The sequence below is a fragment of the Leuciscus leuciscus genome (genome assembly GCF_965113295.1).
Source record: "Leuciscus leuciscus genome assembly, chromosome: 13".
Classification (NCBI taxonomy): Eukaryota; Metazoa; Chordata; class Actinopteri; order Cypriniformes; family Leuciscidae; genus Leuciscus; species Leuciscus leuciscus.
The window spans coordinates 21,219,136-21,234,827 of NC_138737.1; the positions used below are offsets into that span (position 1 = coordinate 21,219,136).

Consider the following 15,692-nt stretch of genomic DNA (forward strand, 5'->3'; position numbering starts at 1 on the left):
ATTTCTAACTTTCATTCATGGGGTTAACATGGATAATTTTAGTGTAATATTTTTTCCCCCATCTTTTAGAAAATGCAGTTTTAAAAGTAAAAAATGATCACTTCAACCAGTAGATGCAGAGCTCCACTACTTGCTATTTGACTGAAAAGACATCTTTTCACAAGTTTTTATTTGCATCAATATCTACATATTATGAGAACACAGTTATAACAATAAAAAGGATTTTTTGTCAAACATTACATTATGATTAGAATCAAACCTGTCCAATATGTTACAAAGAGAAAAGTTGGAATCTTAAGAGTTTATCATTCTTTCCAAACATCTGTTTTTCCATGAAATTCTACAAATTTAAAGTGTGCCACTGTCTATGTGTGTTCTGCGTTGTTTCTGATTTTGAGGTTGAATTTTGTCCATTTTCTACGCTGGTTCAGACCATAGACTGTAAAAAATAGGTTCAGACAAATGGAAACAATTAATTTGATTCTAATCATAATTGTAACATTAATGAAAAAGTTTTTTTTTTTTTTACAAAAAATAAGTACATTTTATTGGTATAATTGTGATCTCATAATATGTAGATATGGATCCAAATGGAAAAAAACTTGTGAAAAGATGTCTTTCGGTTAGTCAAGTAATAAATAGTGGCACTCTGCAGCCATCTACTGGTTAAAGTGATCATTTTTTTACTTTTAAAACTGCATTTTCCAAAAGATGGGCAAAAATATTACACTAAACCATGTCAAATTATCCACGAATGCAAGTTAGAAATTTGGGTCTTTAAGTGAATTTTACATAAAAAGCTGTTTTGTATAAAAAATATTTTTAAATGTATATAATATATATAAACTGCACAAATGTGGAGTAAAAACATTAATAAACTGAGTAAAATTACATTTGTTTAAAAAAAATTGTTACAAAATTACATACAGATGTCATTCCAATTTTTTTATTTTATATGTGTAGATCTAGAAAGTGTTGACAACTGTACAAAGTTCCATGCCATTTGGACAAAGAGAAGTCTTATTTTTTTATTTTAGCAAACGTCATTTGATGTCAAAAAGACCTAGAACAGCGCACAAGGGTTAAGTTGTGTGTGACTAATCATGTTAACTCAAGACTTTTACGGTCAACACACACACTGGGCTGATGATGGGAGAAGCAGAAGTGAAGCACAGACATGTGTAACCTGATATACTTAATGAGTTTTCAAGATCAGACAGAAGAGAAATGCATTTTTTTTTTGTCACCTAAAAGGATAGTAACTCAGTCTTTCATTTGAAATGCATTTTTTGTTTTTCCACCCCGATACACTCAACTAGTAATAATCATTAAAATAATTATTTTAAAATCTATTATTATTATTATTAAAGGTGCAGTAAGCAGTTTCTGAGAAACACTGTTGATTTTTGAAATCACCAAAATGATCACACCCCTATCTTGATAGTTTCGCCCCCAAATTCACAAACCCGCTATGCAACACAGGCACCTCCCCCTAATGAGTGGACACGCCCCTTACTGCTGATTGGCTACAAGCGAGTTTTGGTGCTCCGTCCAATCCACTTTCAACAGCATTTCTCAGAAATAGCTTACTGCACCTTTAACAACAATATAATAATTCCATGATACACACAAACAAATACACATAAAAAAAGACAAAAGACATTATGATTTGCTCAGAAACATCTTATTAAATATCTTTAGGAAGATGGAACAAAACAATTTCTGCTGTTTCTACTAACAGGAGCTCCAACGGCTGGTCCAAGAATATAGCACAATCTGCACTTAATATAGATATTCTTTCATTTATAATAGTCTCAAAGCATTGCACCTCTTTCTAAAACTATTAACATGAACAGGAAGTAATGTTAGAAAAATACAATATGAAAACAGGTCTAGTTAACAAAAATATTCAAATCAAACTAAAGATTTCAAAAAAAGAAAACAACAACAGCAACAACAACAAAAAAAGATTAGTTTTACTCAAAGTGGTGCGCTTTGCAGCATGATGGTTTAAGATTATATGCATTTTTTTCCAAACATCTTCTTTATGTCTGTAAAAAACAAACTGATGTATAAAAAAAACAAGAATAAAACATTACAAAGATATTACTATTGAGATAGACCAAGTATATTCTTCAGATATATCCCCTTCAAAATAACTGAAGGGTTTGTTTCTCTTTGAATCACATGCCACAATGTTATTAAGACCCATTACAACCTTTAAATCTCAGCGGATACTGGGATTCATCACAACTGCTTGTGTTACCAAAATATTCTCATATCAAAACCATAGCATCAATCTTGTTTCAGTATAATGTGAATATTGGCCAACGAGATATATATATACTGTATATTTAACTAATCATCCTCATTACTGGACAAACAAGTATGTATATGTCACTGCCATTGAAACCTTTATGATTGACAGATAAATCAACAGCACATGATGAAAAAGGTCTTCACAAGTGGTCATATTCTGTTTTCAATAACATTACAATAAACTATTGAAGGATAAAAGTGTTAGGAGATGAGGACTGACACCACTGCAAGCACTATGGGTGTGAATGGAAGGGGATTTAGAGGCAAACGGCACACTTTCTCAGTTGCATTTACTTTGGATTCTCAGACAATCATTAAACAAAACTTCAGAGTGCTGACTGTTTTATAATAAAATCTTTTAGGAACTAAAAGTGCTATAGTTATGGATTCCTTATGACATACAGTATGTTGTATGTTTTGACATTGAGGGATTTGGATTGTAATTATTATTCTACTCGATTACTGTAGCACTCCGTTCCAAGTGTTAGCTAAACAAGAGTATCCTCAAACAAGTTAAAACACTCTGTGATTGGTTCTTTTCTGTGATAACTCAGAAACATGTTTGTTGGAATGACCGACTGAGGAAGCACCAGTTATCTTGTAAATATCGTGACTGTGGAAATATAAAACGTCAATTTCTTTCTGCATCAAGCTGACCAGTTGCAACAACTGTCAATCAAACATTTAGAGTGGAGAGTTACATCTCCCGTTCCCAGCTTTCAATCTTACAGTCAGCAAACGATTTGCACAAAGATTGTAGACGTAGGACATATAAATAAATAAATAAATTACACACCAACAAAAGAAACTCTGCATCTAAAGTGGATACAGTATGAGATGGCAAGCCTCTGATACAGATACGACCATCAGATTGAGCTCTAAGTGAGGTTATCACAGAGGTGAAAGCACAACTGCACACTTTTAAATCAAGTAAGGCTCTTTCATGACCGCTGATGTCAACAGTCCATCTGAAAATGAGAGTCTCCAATGACAGAGTGAAGTCACAGATGCTCAACAATTGGTTTCAATTGTGTAACAATAACTAATATTGTACATTTAAAGACTTTTTGTATTGTATGTGTTACTGTAAAGATCATAAAATGTCTGTAAACAAAAAATTTGAAAAACGTTATACTAGGACAACTAAATACTAATGAATATTGTGATAATGGAGTATAAAGGCCAATTCGACAAACGCTGATCAACGCGGACAATCAGCAGATTACGGTGCGTCGCTTCTCAAACATTTCGTGACTCGAAAAAGGTGATTGAAGACGTTCAATGGGGTAACGCACGGATCCGTCAAAACCCGCCGAAGTGTCTTGCCACAGGTCGCCGTCTGTCGGTGCAGTGTGAATTGGCCTATATCTATACAGTCTATCCCATCTATCCCATCATCGCCCCAAAAACAAACCACATCTGCAGTGCTTGTGGGATCTACATTTGAAACCACATTCACTCGAACAGTAGTGAGGAAGTGCCATCTGTAATCAAACAAATGACAGACCAAAAATGTGGCGCCCAAAAGAGGGCTCAATAGATTCCGACAAAAATAAAAATGCCATATTTAAATGGGACTGCCTGAGTGCAACCATCAAGTTTTTTCCTTCCTTCTTTTAAAAACCACGCACTGACTATACATTCGTCTTCCGTGTCATTTTACCTACTGCATAGCTATCTGCCTAGTGTACACCTCTGAAACTTGCAATCATTACAATTTCGAGGTGGCAAAGAACAGTATTTATTACTGGTGATAAGAAACGCCCCCTTCAACATGATCTATTTTTCAAAATAGCAGCTAACTAATGACAATGCTAAAACATAAATGTGTATGACTGAATCGTTTTCCTTACATTTAAGGCATTGGGACTTGCACATTTGGAAGCAAGACTCGGACACTGGAAGTTAAATTAGGAACAAGCAAACTACATTTTGTGCGTTAATTCAAGCAGTGCAATTTAAACATAAAGCACAATAACCTTGCATCACTACTAGCTCCACTCGCTTTAACGGGATCCAGAACTGTGCCATGCATAAAGCGAGTATGGGCATGTTTGTGTGTGTTGTGAATGTGAAGGTGTGTGACAGCGGCCACTGCGTGCACGCAGGCACTCATTAGTACGTCATTTAATTTCAAACACATCCAATTATCTACACATTGATGCTTTGTGCAGACAGAGCGGGGCAGGTCAGCCAAAAAAGGAACACTGATATTGGAAATTTGGTAGATTTTCCATCTATCAAGTCTCTGTTGTCATATCCTCCCACACAGAAAGAGATGAACAAGGACACCCTACATTGCATCCACTCGCTGTTGTCATGGAGACACCTTCAGATGAGCTCCCAAGATGCTGCGCTGTCAGAGTTTTCAGCAGCCGTATTAACATATAGAAACCAACTTTAGTGTTGATGACAAACTCGATGAGTGAATCAAAAAGGGTAAAGTTTTTAAAGGATTGTGGGATGAGAAGAGTTTATAGCTGGCTGTTCATTAAGGGACTGGACTGTAGATTTCACTAACTGGGAGGAATGAAGCTTTGTGGCGACCATCTAAAAACCTACCGGTGCTAAACACTATACCCCACTTTCTCCCAGTTCAGGCTTTGTTGGCATTTCGTCCTCTCTCCTGTCGTGGCGTTCGTGGCAGCTGCGGGTGAAGATGCTCCATTGGTAGCCAGTGAAAGTGGGGCTGATTGGGATGTACTTGAAAATGCGATGGCGCCGCAGGAAGTCCATACCAAAAGGAAGGTCGTAAGACTCCATTCTTTCCCGTTTAGATGTGCTGCTTCTACGATTCATCTTACGGATGCCCCTTTCCTCCGGGGTGCCTGGAATAATATAGAAACACAATGAACTAAAGCATGACCAACAAGAAAAAAAAGTTTAGAATGTTTAATTAACTCTCTGGGCCTCTTTTTACATTTTAAAGGAACACTCCACCGTTTGTTGAAATAGGGCTTATTCACCTTCTTTCCTACATTTAGATAGGTGGGCAAATGCATTTTTGTCTCAGTGCATGCATTGTTTTAGTTTGACAGGGTCGGCGCTAGCTTAGCTTAGCACAATGAATTGAATCCTTTGTTGCCAGCTAGCATGTAAAAGTGATGCAAATAAAAAAAAACACCTAATTACTTCTTGTGTACAAGTAATTAGGTGGGTTTTTTTTCTTTTTTCCCCCCACTTTTACTCAGGACATGCTAGCTGGCAACAAAGGATTCGATTCATTGTGCTAAGCTAAGCTAGCACCGACCCTGTCAAACTAAAACAATGCATGCACTGAGACAAAAATGCATTTGCCCACCTATCTAAATGTAGGAAAGAAGGTGAATAAGCCCTATTTCAAAAAACGGTGAAGTTTTCCTCTAAAAAATTTTTTTGCTTCATCGGAATGGGATGACACTTAGTGACTTTTGTTTCATTAGCTATGAGAAAACACAAAAAATCGTGGACATGATTAGGATATGTTAAAAGGTACAAAAAAAGAAAAAATGACCAACATAAAAATACGAACAAATAGAGCTTCAGACAACAGTTTTTTATGAGTGTATTATGAGATTGGCACCTACCAGGAATAGTATTATCCAGCACAAACGCCACAGAACCTCCAACAAACATGGCAGTTGTAAGCAGAACGTTCAGCACCTGATCTATCTGTACTATACCTATGACAGAACAAAAGAATAAGAATGCTTACATTGTTCCTCATGTAATCATTTGCCATAAAAGTATGTACGTGTTCGTGTTCGGGCATCTACCAGTGACGAGGGGGTTTTCTTTGAGGTAGCTGGGCAGCACCAGGCCGAAGAAGATGGAAAAGCCAAGCACAAAAAGGTTGCGGGACGAGTTGAGATCCACAAACTGCAGGTTGGAAAGGCCAACGGCGGTGATCATGCCGAACAGCGTGCAGAACAGCGCTCCCAGAACTGGGTCCGGCAATGATGCGAATAGAGCACTGAATTTACCCACCATACCTAGCAGTAGCATCAGTGCTGCACCATACTGAATAACCCGCCTGCTGCCCACCTACACAATAAAACACACACAGAGAGAAGAAACACACTCATTTATTTTCATTTAATGTGCTACATGTTATGCATCAGGATGTCAAAGCAATGGTTAAAAGTTCTCAATAGAATCAGGTCTCAAAGATTCTTTTCTGTGCAGTTTGATGTCACTGATCTATTAAATTATATGACAATCACACAAATGACAACTAAAACACTGTTATTTATATACAGTAACAACTGAGAACCTGTTAAATGATAAACTGTCAACTGAAATATACAAAAGTTTGGGGTGGATATGATTTTTAATGTTCAGGTGAGTCTCTGATGCTCACCAAGGAAGTAATTGTTTGATCCAAAGATACAGTAAAACAGTAATATTATGTGAAATATTACTACAAGTAAAATTTTTAAAGTGTCATTTATTTCTGTGATGGCAAAGCTGAATCTTCAACATCATTACTTCATCACTTTGTGACATCATTAAAATATTCTGATTTGCTGCTCAAGAAACATTTATTATTATTGCTGATGTTGATACAGTTGTGCTGCTTAATATTTTTGTGGAAAACCGGATGAATTATTTTCAGGATTCTTTGATGAATATAACATTTCAAAAGAACAGCCTTTATTTCTAAATCTTTTGTAACATTATACGTGTTTTTATTGTCTTTTTTGTCAATTTATTGCATCCTTAAAGAAAAATTATTTAGAAGAAAAAAATGAATAACCCCAAACTTATGAATGGTAGTGTCCATGAACAAGCTGATATTTAGTTAATTCCTAAACTGCTGCAGTTAATGCGTCATCACAAATTATAATTGTGCAACTGTAAAATCAAGGTAGAGGCCTCATTAGAAGTAGTAGAATGTGTGATAAATAAATAGTTCCCATGGGAACGGCCCTGTGGGAGTACATAGCCGGTATTTCTTTAATAGTTAACTGGCAACTCAAGAGCTGCTCTCTTCAGCATTTACGGTCTTTAGGGTGCTAATGCACTGCAGTCACATGCTGCTATGTGCTGTGTGGCACATGGGCTGTTCACGGAATGTGCTTTTACCACGCCAAGCACTGTTAATGGTGAAACTGGTTTACGAGATTAGTGCCATTTTGTTTTCCTTCGTTGTAAGTAAATGCACAAAATGGGGGGCAGACGGAGTGAGTACGTTCAGACGTACTCACTCCTCCTAATGTTTCTGCACTAACTTGAATGGGGTTAATGCAGAGGACAAATTCTAAGTATGGGTTACAATTCTTGGCCTTCACGTCATGTCACAAAAGAAGAGAGGGTGAATAGGAAAAGTTCCTACTTTTGTGATGCCCAGCACTCCGATGTTTGGGCTAGAAGACGTGGAGCCATTTCCTGTCCCAAAGACGCCATCGAGGACACAGGAAATGCCCTCCATAAAGATCCCTCTGTGGAAAAAGAGATTCCATTATGGGAATGTGGAACGAATTAGATTAGGACAATAAAACATGCTGTTGTGTCTTTGTGTTGTACCTGTTAATGGCATGTATAGGTGGAGGAGGGGCACAGGAGAGACGGGCACAGGCGTAATAGTCTCCAATGGACTCTATGATACTGGCAACCACAGCACTCAGCATCCCAATCACCCCTGCTGCTGACACTGTAGGCAACCCCCACTGGACTAGAACACACAACCACACAAAGCATTATGGGCAATCTAAGCATGTTAGTATACAGAAATACCTATAGAAGGATTATTTAATATATTATATTCACAAATATGCTCATACATTGGACTGCTGTAACACACAGAAGCTCTTCTCCAAAAGTGAGCTGCCTACATAGGCAGCAGCTTAAATGTCATGGAGCAACCTATGTAGTGAATAATTCTACATGCCACACAGGCTCAACAACGATTTTAATAGAATTTGGTGTTAGCATGTTGCTACGTTATGATACTTTAATGAGCACAAAAGTAATTAGAAAACACAAATATTGTATAAAACACCATCTTTATTTACACTAGTAATTTTTATTGACAATTTTCAGTATTGAAGGAAATGCATGTATATGTATGCATGTATGTATGTATGTATGTATGTATGCATGTATATGTATGTATGTGTGTATGTATGTATGTATGTATGTATGTATGTATGTATGTATGTATGTATGTATGTATGCATGCATGTATATGTATGCATGTATGTATGTATGCATGTATGTATGTATGCATGTATGTATGTATGCATGTATATGTATGTATGTGTGTATGTATGTATGCATGCATGTATATGTATGTATGTATGTATGTATGTATGTATGCATGCATGTATATGTATGCATGTATGTATGTATGCATGTATGCATGTATATGTATGTATGTATGTGTGTATGTATGTATGTATGTATGTATGCATGCATGTATATGTATGCATGTATGTATGTATGCATGTATGTATGTATGCATGTATGTATGTATGCATGTATATGTATGTATGTATGTATGTATGCATGTATATGTATGTATGTATGCATGTATACGTATGTATGCATGTATGCATGCATGTATGCATGTATATGTATGTATGTATGTATGTATGTATGCATGCATGCATGTATGTATGTATGTATGTATGTATGTATGTATGTATGTATGTATGTATGTATGTATGTATGTATGTATGTATGCATGCATGTATATGTATGTATGTATGCATGTATATGTATGTGTGTATGTGTGCATGTGTGTATGCACACACACAAACTTACAGGGGTAGGGTATCTTAAACCAGGGAGCGGCTGCCAGGATGCCCTGTCGAGCATCTGTTCGGGCGTAGAACCCATATTTGCCCTTCTCAGGAGGAAACACGTCAGTCACCGTGAAGATGAAACACAGAAACCATGACACAAGGATAGCCATGATGATCTACAGAGAGAAAGAAAGAGAGAAAAACCCAACAACTTTAAAAAAGTAACCCAGACTTTTGAACACAAAGCCAGACATGTTATCCAACCTCCTTCACTAGCCTTCACAACAGCAGATAACACTGAACGAATCATCATCATCAAGGATCAATCTGTGTCTATTTTGGCTTGCCTCTATCTGCCTCCCACGCTCCGTTTCATTGCCATGTCATTGTCTGCTGTGCTTCCATTTAAAAACCCAGGCCAAAAAGACCTCATCTCTGAAACAGCATGGCAATTACGGCTGTCATCAGAGCTGACGGCGGATTACGAGCGCTGCCAAGGGTCTGAAAGTGCCAATTCATGCTACTGGGAGCTGGAGACACCAGACTGCTAATGATCATGATAATTCCATTCATGGTAATGTGGATCACTTTGGAAATAAAAGATGCAATAAACTGATTCTTGACATCTGGAACAAAATATGTCTCACAAATTTACCTGCCAATAGATTACAAAAAGAGCAATATTTGCAAAGTGAAATTAATCAGAGATGATCGCTTGAACATAAAAAAAAAACAGGAAATATCATAATCTAATTTCAGCTGCTATGAGGTTCTGGTGTTTTAATGTTTGTAATTATTCTCATATTTTCTAATACAACTTTGCCAAAAAAACAAAAAAAATGTATGGCACTGAAAAAAATTCCTTTAAAATGTATATTTATTATATATATATAATACACACACACACACACACACACACACACACACACACACACACACACACACACACACACACACACACACACACACACACAGGGTATAAATATGTATGAATATATGTGTATATATATACATACATACATACATACATACATGTACACACATATATACATATACACCTGTTAGAAGTTTGAAAACATAACTTTTGTTTACGTTTTTGAAAGAAGTTGTTCCTTATTCCTGTGACGCAAAGCTGAATTTTCAGCATCATTACTCCGGTCTTTGGTGTCACATGATCCTTCAGAAATCATTATAATACAGATAAGCTTTTTCAGATATCCTGAAAAAAGTATCACCATTTTAACAAAAATATTAAGCAGCAAAACTGTTTTCAAAATTGATAAGAAGAAATGTTTCTAGAATGATTTCTGAAGGATCATGTGACACTGAAAACTGGAATAATGATGCTGAAAATTAAGCTTTGCATCACAGGAATAAATTACATTTTAAAATATATTAAAATGGAAAACCATTTTAAATGTTTCTAAACAAAAAAATAATAATATGTTTCCAATGGCAGGTACCATGTATATATTCTCTACATCTTTAAGAGCTTTCTTATCTTGGATTAATGTGGAGAAACTCACTGGGAACATCTTGAACAGCTGCAAACGGTAAGACGTCCAGCCTTTTTTAGATTTGTAGATGGGGAGCGGCAACTGGATGTTACGAGCGTACTGAGAGAACAGCAGCACCAGGAATATGGTTCTGTTTAAAAGAGCGGAGAGACAGTTTACACGCGAGTCCACAGAGCCAGAGATTGGTTACATACACAGCCAAACGTGTTTGTGTGCAAGCCGTACTCACAGCATGGCAATGCCCCAGTGTTTGCCTGCCCTCTCTCCAGCAGCCTGGAAGCCAGAGAGTCCGATGAGAGTGACAGTAGGAGTGATGGTGAGCGGCCCGATGTACTTCAACAGGACACCCGGCAAACCTAAGGCCCCTATGACCACCTCGATTAGAGACGAGACTATTATAGCACCCTGGATCTACAGAGAGGGAGAGAGAAAGTAAATCTAATCATACAAACAATCTAAAAGAACCAAACAAAGAAGAAAAATAGAGGAATCTACAATAAAAGTGGTAAAGGTTAAAAGCCATTAAGGTAGAAAAGTGACATTGACACAGTCCTCCAGACAGCGTAATGCTCCATTTAATCGAATTCACCTCAAGTTGCTTAATCTTCACTTAATCTTCATGTCTGCCACGGTTTAGACCAAAATCAATATTCAATCTGTTTACACAAGTCTCTTAAAAGACAGACAAAGAAACAAAAAAAAACAAGCAAAAATGTACGTGGCATTCATACCTTAGAAGCAATATTTATAGTGGCCTCTACGAGTATTTGAACTCGTATCACTGCATTACTTCAAAAGAAGGTCTGGGTCTACGGTTATTCCTTTTATTTTATTTGTGCGTTAATTACATTTTATTGCTATATTTAAGTTATATGCACATTATTATATAATTGTATATACTAGTGACAGTATATCTTCATTTACAGAAATTTCTATTTCAAATAAATGCTGTTCTTCTGAATATTAATTAAAAAGATTCTCACAAAGATATTAAGCAGCACAACTGTTTTCAACATTGATAATATCCATCCATCCATCCCATCCCATCCCATCCCATCCCATCCCATCCTATCCCATCCTATCCTATCCTATCCTATCCTATCCTATCCTATCCTATCCTATCCTATCCTATCCTATCCTATCCCATCCCATCCCATCCCATCCCATCCTCTGTAGGGTCATGGGAAAATAGTAGTGTTATTTTAAATAATTTTCTTTCACAATATTACTGCTCTCATTGAATAGATCAAATCAATGCAGTTGGTGAGCATAAGAGACTTCATTCAATAACATTTAAAAAATAAATAAAAGTAGTTGCAGGAATAAAGTGACTTTGACCAGGGCCAGATTGTTATGGCAAGGCGACTGGGTCAGAGTATCTCTGAAAGGGCAAAAGCTTGTGGGTTGCTTCCAGTCAGCAGTGGTGAGAATTTACTAACAGTGGTCCGAGAAGGGGCAAACCAGCAACAGGGTGTTGGGCGCACAAGGCTCATCGATGCAAGGGCAATGAAGGCTTTCCCATCTGGTCTGAGCCAACGATAATGATGGTTATGGGAGGAATGTGTTACAACACACAGAGCATCACACTATGATGAGCTCTGTCCGCCGCCAAAAGTGCCTTCAATGGGCACCAGAGCGTCGAAACTGGATCTTAGAGCAGTGGAAGAAGTTTTCCTTGTCCGGTGAGTCCTGATTTATTTTACATCAAGTGGACGACAACAAGCTGTGTCGTGTGATGCTCTGGGTAATGTTCTGCTGGGAAACTCTGGGTTCGGCCATGCTATTGGTTCACCCTGTAGCCCAAGACTGGTTGCCCACTGAAGCTAAGCAGGGCTGAGCCTGGTCAGTACCTGGATGGGAGACCTCCTGGGAAAACTAGGTTGCTGCCGGAAGAGGTGTTAGTGAGGCCAGCAGGGGGCGCTCACCCCGTGGACTGTGTGGGTCCTAACACCTCAGTATAGCGATGGGACACTATACTGTAACAAGCACAGGCCTTCGGATGAGACGTTAAATCGAGGTCCTGACTCTCTGTGCTCATTAAAAATCCCATGACACTTGACACTCTTAAAGAGTAGGGGTGTAAAGGCCTCATTATACTTCTGCGTCGGACCTACGCCGGAGCCTATACGCCGTAGGCAACGTGTTGGTTTTAATTTATACTTCTGCGTTGTTGTCCGCATTGACGCGCACCTAGGGAGCATGTGAAACCCCGAGGGAGGGGTTCTGGCAGACCAATCACAGCGCTTGCGTCCGCGTAGAATTGACGCGTTGTTACATTTTTGGAGAGGTGCACGTCAGGGTACGCCGAAGGGTACGCGCGCTACACACAGCCTACGACGTAGCTACGGCGGCAGTTCGACGCAGAAGTATAAATAGGCCTTAACCCCGGTGTCCTGGCCACATTCCCTCCATTGGCCCTCATCAATCATGGCCTCCTAATAATCCCCATCAACTAAATTGGCTCTATCACTCTCTCTCCTCTCCACCTATAGCTGGTGTGTGTTGAGCGCACTGGGGCCGTTGTTTCTGTGGCTGCCGTCGCATCATCCAAGAGGATACTGCGCACTGGTGGTGGTCGAGGAGAGATCCCCTGATATGATTGTAAAGCGCTTTGGGTGTACAGCCATACATAGGAAATGTGCTGTATAAATGCCTCATGATGCCTATATTCATGATAGCACCAAGGGTTCCGCAATCCTGTTAAAACCCACTATAGACCTTAACTTTCCACTTTCCACTTTATTTCATTAGTTTCACACCAGTTCCTCTATCGGTTTTACGTTCCTCATTAAATACTTCTGTTCTCATCTCTTTCGGTCTCTTTGTTTTAACACACCTCTCGTATCCTGGGGTACCAGATGTCTTCTGTGTGTGGCAGCTCTGTGGCATTTAATACAGCAAAACCTGTAGAGAAACATGACATTCGATTACTGACTGAGAAGGTATATGAGTGTGTGCAGGGTTGCTGCAAATTTAAGACCTTTTAAGTCCTGAAAAAAAAAGAAAAAGAAAAAAAGAATACTTAACGCTTGGGGTTGACAAAAATGATTTCTTGATATTTTGGGGGATTTTGTCAATAATAATAATAATAATAATATCTTTTGGTAACACTTTATTTTACAGTATCCTTGTTACATATCGTCGCTGTCCGATGAAAACCGCGTATGTCCATTTTGCCGATTTTGAGATTTTTCGACGGATAGAATGTACAGGTTCATTTCCGTATACAGTATGCTTTACATATCTAAATGACCAATGAAAAGTTGTGAAATCATGTCATCTGATTTTCACGTATATCCATTTGGTGTCAAAGCTGTCAATCACGCCGCGTATCTCCCGCCCTGTGGAGGCATCTCGCCGGTCTAAGCGTCTCTGGAAGCTCAGCATTGGATAGCCGAATAACTCTGTGAGGTAAAGTATCAGCAAACGTTTGTTTTTGACAACTGTTCAAGTTTATTATATATTCGCAATATATTCACAACTGTTATTTACCGGTAAATGGTCTAGACGAAGTAATTGTCACTGTTTATTGTGGAGATGTTCACGCACGGGTCTGTTAACTTAAGCAATACTTTGAAGGTAGTCTAATATTTTTCTGACTAATAAATTACTGACACAGTAAAGGGTAGAATTAAATAAAGAATAACGAATTTTAAATAAAGAAAAACGAAATTTAAATAAAGAAAAAAACGAAATTTAAAAAAAGAAAAATGAAATTTAAATAAAGAAAAATGACATTTAAATAAAGAAAAAACGAAAATTAAATAAAGAAAAACCCGAAATTTAAATAAAGAAAAACTAAATTTAAATAAAGAAAAACTGAATTAAGTTAAATTAAAAACGAGATTAATTTAGATTGATAATGGGTAAAAAGGCTAATAGCCTACATGTTGGGTCCGTGTATTTTTTTGTACATAGCATAGCCTACTTTGTTATGATTTTAGTATCATAATGATTAATAAATGCACGCACAATTATCCGTGAACTTGATTTGAAGCCAATCTTCAAACAACACTTGTGTGTGCAAAATGCAGAATTAAATGAATGTGCAGCAATTTGTACAAATAGAGTCTGTAGGTCTACTATACTGTTAAAAGTATGAAAAGTGAACAGCACGAGTAATAGGATGGACAATTTGAGACGGGTCAAACATGATTTTGACCACTTCATTAAGTTTGGTTTTGTAGAAAACCTTTCTTTAAAGTGAATTTCGTTTTGTATAAATTGTATCTTAATTTTAATCAATTTTTCATCAACCAATTGCCTGGAGTGGATTTATAAGAAGCAAATATATAGCAGACAATATAATCATGGAGGCGCCCGCGCGGTCACTTGCATTGCACGTTAACTGGAGCGCATCTCATCCTAACTTAACGAAACTCAGTGTATGCCTCACACAGACATGAGAAATACATCAAATACACAAAGCTTGAAAAGTCTTTAAACGAAATAATTCAAAACGAAAAGAAAAAGGCTCTCTAATTATGTATGATTATATGATCATATAGCCTAGCCTATTTTGTGAATTGTTCATTCCCGGTTGGCACACATTTTGCTGCCCTTACAAAAGTGCCGCTCTAGGCAATTGCCTAGTTCGCCTATATGGACGCGCCGGCCCAGCAATGAGTGTTGATTCATTGTCCCTTCATAGTTTGCAAGAGACATTTAATAAACTGAGACGTAGGCTATTTAATAAACTGAGCGTAGCCTATTCATCTGTCAATATAAAACGCGACTTGGCCATTCTAATTAATGATCGGAAGAACGCGTATCGACCACCGTTACTGTAAAATATGCACGTATGTCCATTTAAACTCGATTTTGGTCAAATGTGGATTATATCATTACACTGGCAAGAATATGGTTACATTTAAAGATGCCGTACAAAGTATGACAATGCTACGTTCAACTGCTTTTGAAATTACGGTGTTTTTTTCACTTCCTGAAAAGTAACCGTTTTGGACATACGTGAGTTTCATCGGGCCGCGACGATATGTTACATTATTATGCATAATTACATGCAACTAACCCTCAACCAAACCCTAATCCTACCCTAACCCTATAGTAAGTACATGTACCGGTAGTATTAATATTGCTCAGTACTGAAATCTATAATTACACTGCAACAATG

General features: G+C 37.6%; 1 protein-coding gene across 2 annotated transcripts in view; it reads right to left on the reverse strand.

The window, feature by feature from the left end:
* Window positions 1-1,662: 1,662 nt before the first annotated feature.
* slc23a2 (solute carrier family 23 member 2) overlaps window positions 1,663-15,692 on the reverse strand; it is a 49,559-nt gene continuing 35,529 nt past the window's right edge. For both annotated transcript variants that reach the window (XM_082187495.1, XM_082187496.1), the window contains 9 exons: window positions 13,398-13,465; window positions 10,791-10,972; window positions 10,571-10,691; window positions 9,064-9,220; window positions 7,825-7,972; window positions 7,634-7,739; window positions 6,075-6,342; window positions 5,886-5,981; window positions 1,663-5,147 (listed from right to left, as the gene is read on the reverse strand). In XM_082187495.1, the coding sequence (XP_082043621.1) occupies window positions 4,894-5,147; window positions 5,886-5,981; window positions 6,075-6,342; window positions 7,634-7,739; window positions 7,825-7,972; window positions 9,064-9,220; window positions 10,571-10,691; window positions 10,791-10,972; window positions 13,398-13,465 (1,400 nt within the window). In that variant the 3' untranslated portion in view covers window positions 1,663-4,893. The remainder of the gene's footprint in view (window positions 5,148-5,885; window positions 5,982-6,074; window positions 6,343-7,633; window positions 7,740-7,824; window positions 7,973-9,063; window positions 9,221-10,570; window positions 10,692-10,790; window positions 10,973-13,397; window positions 13,466-15,692) is intronic.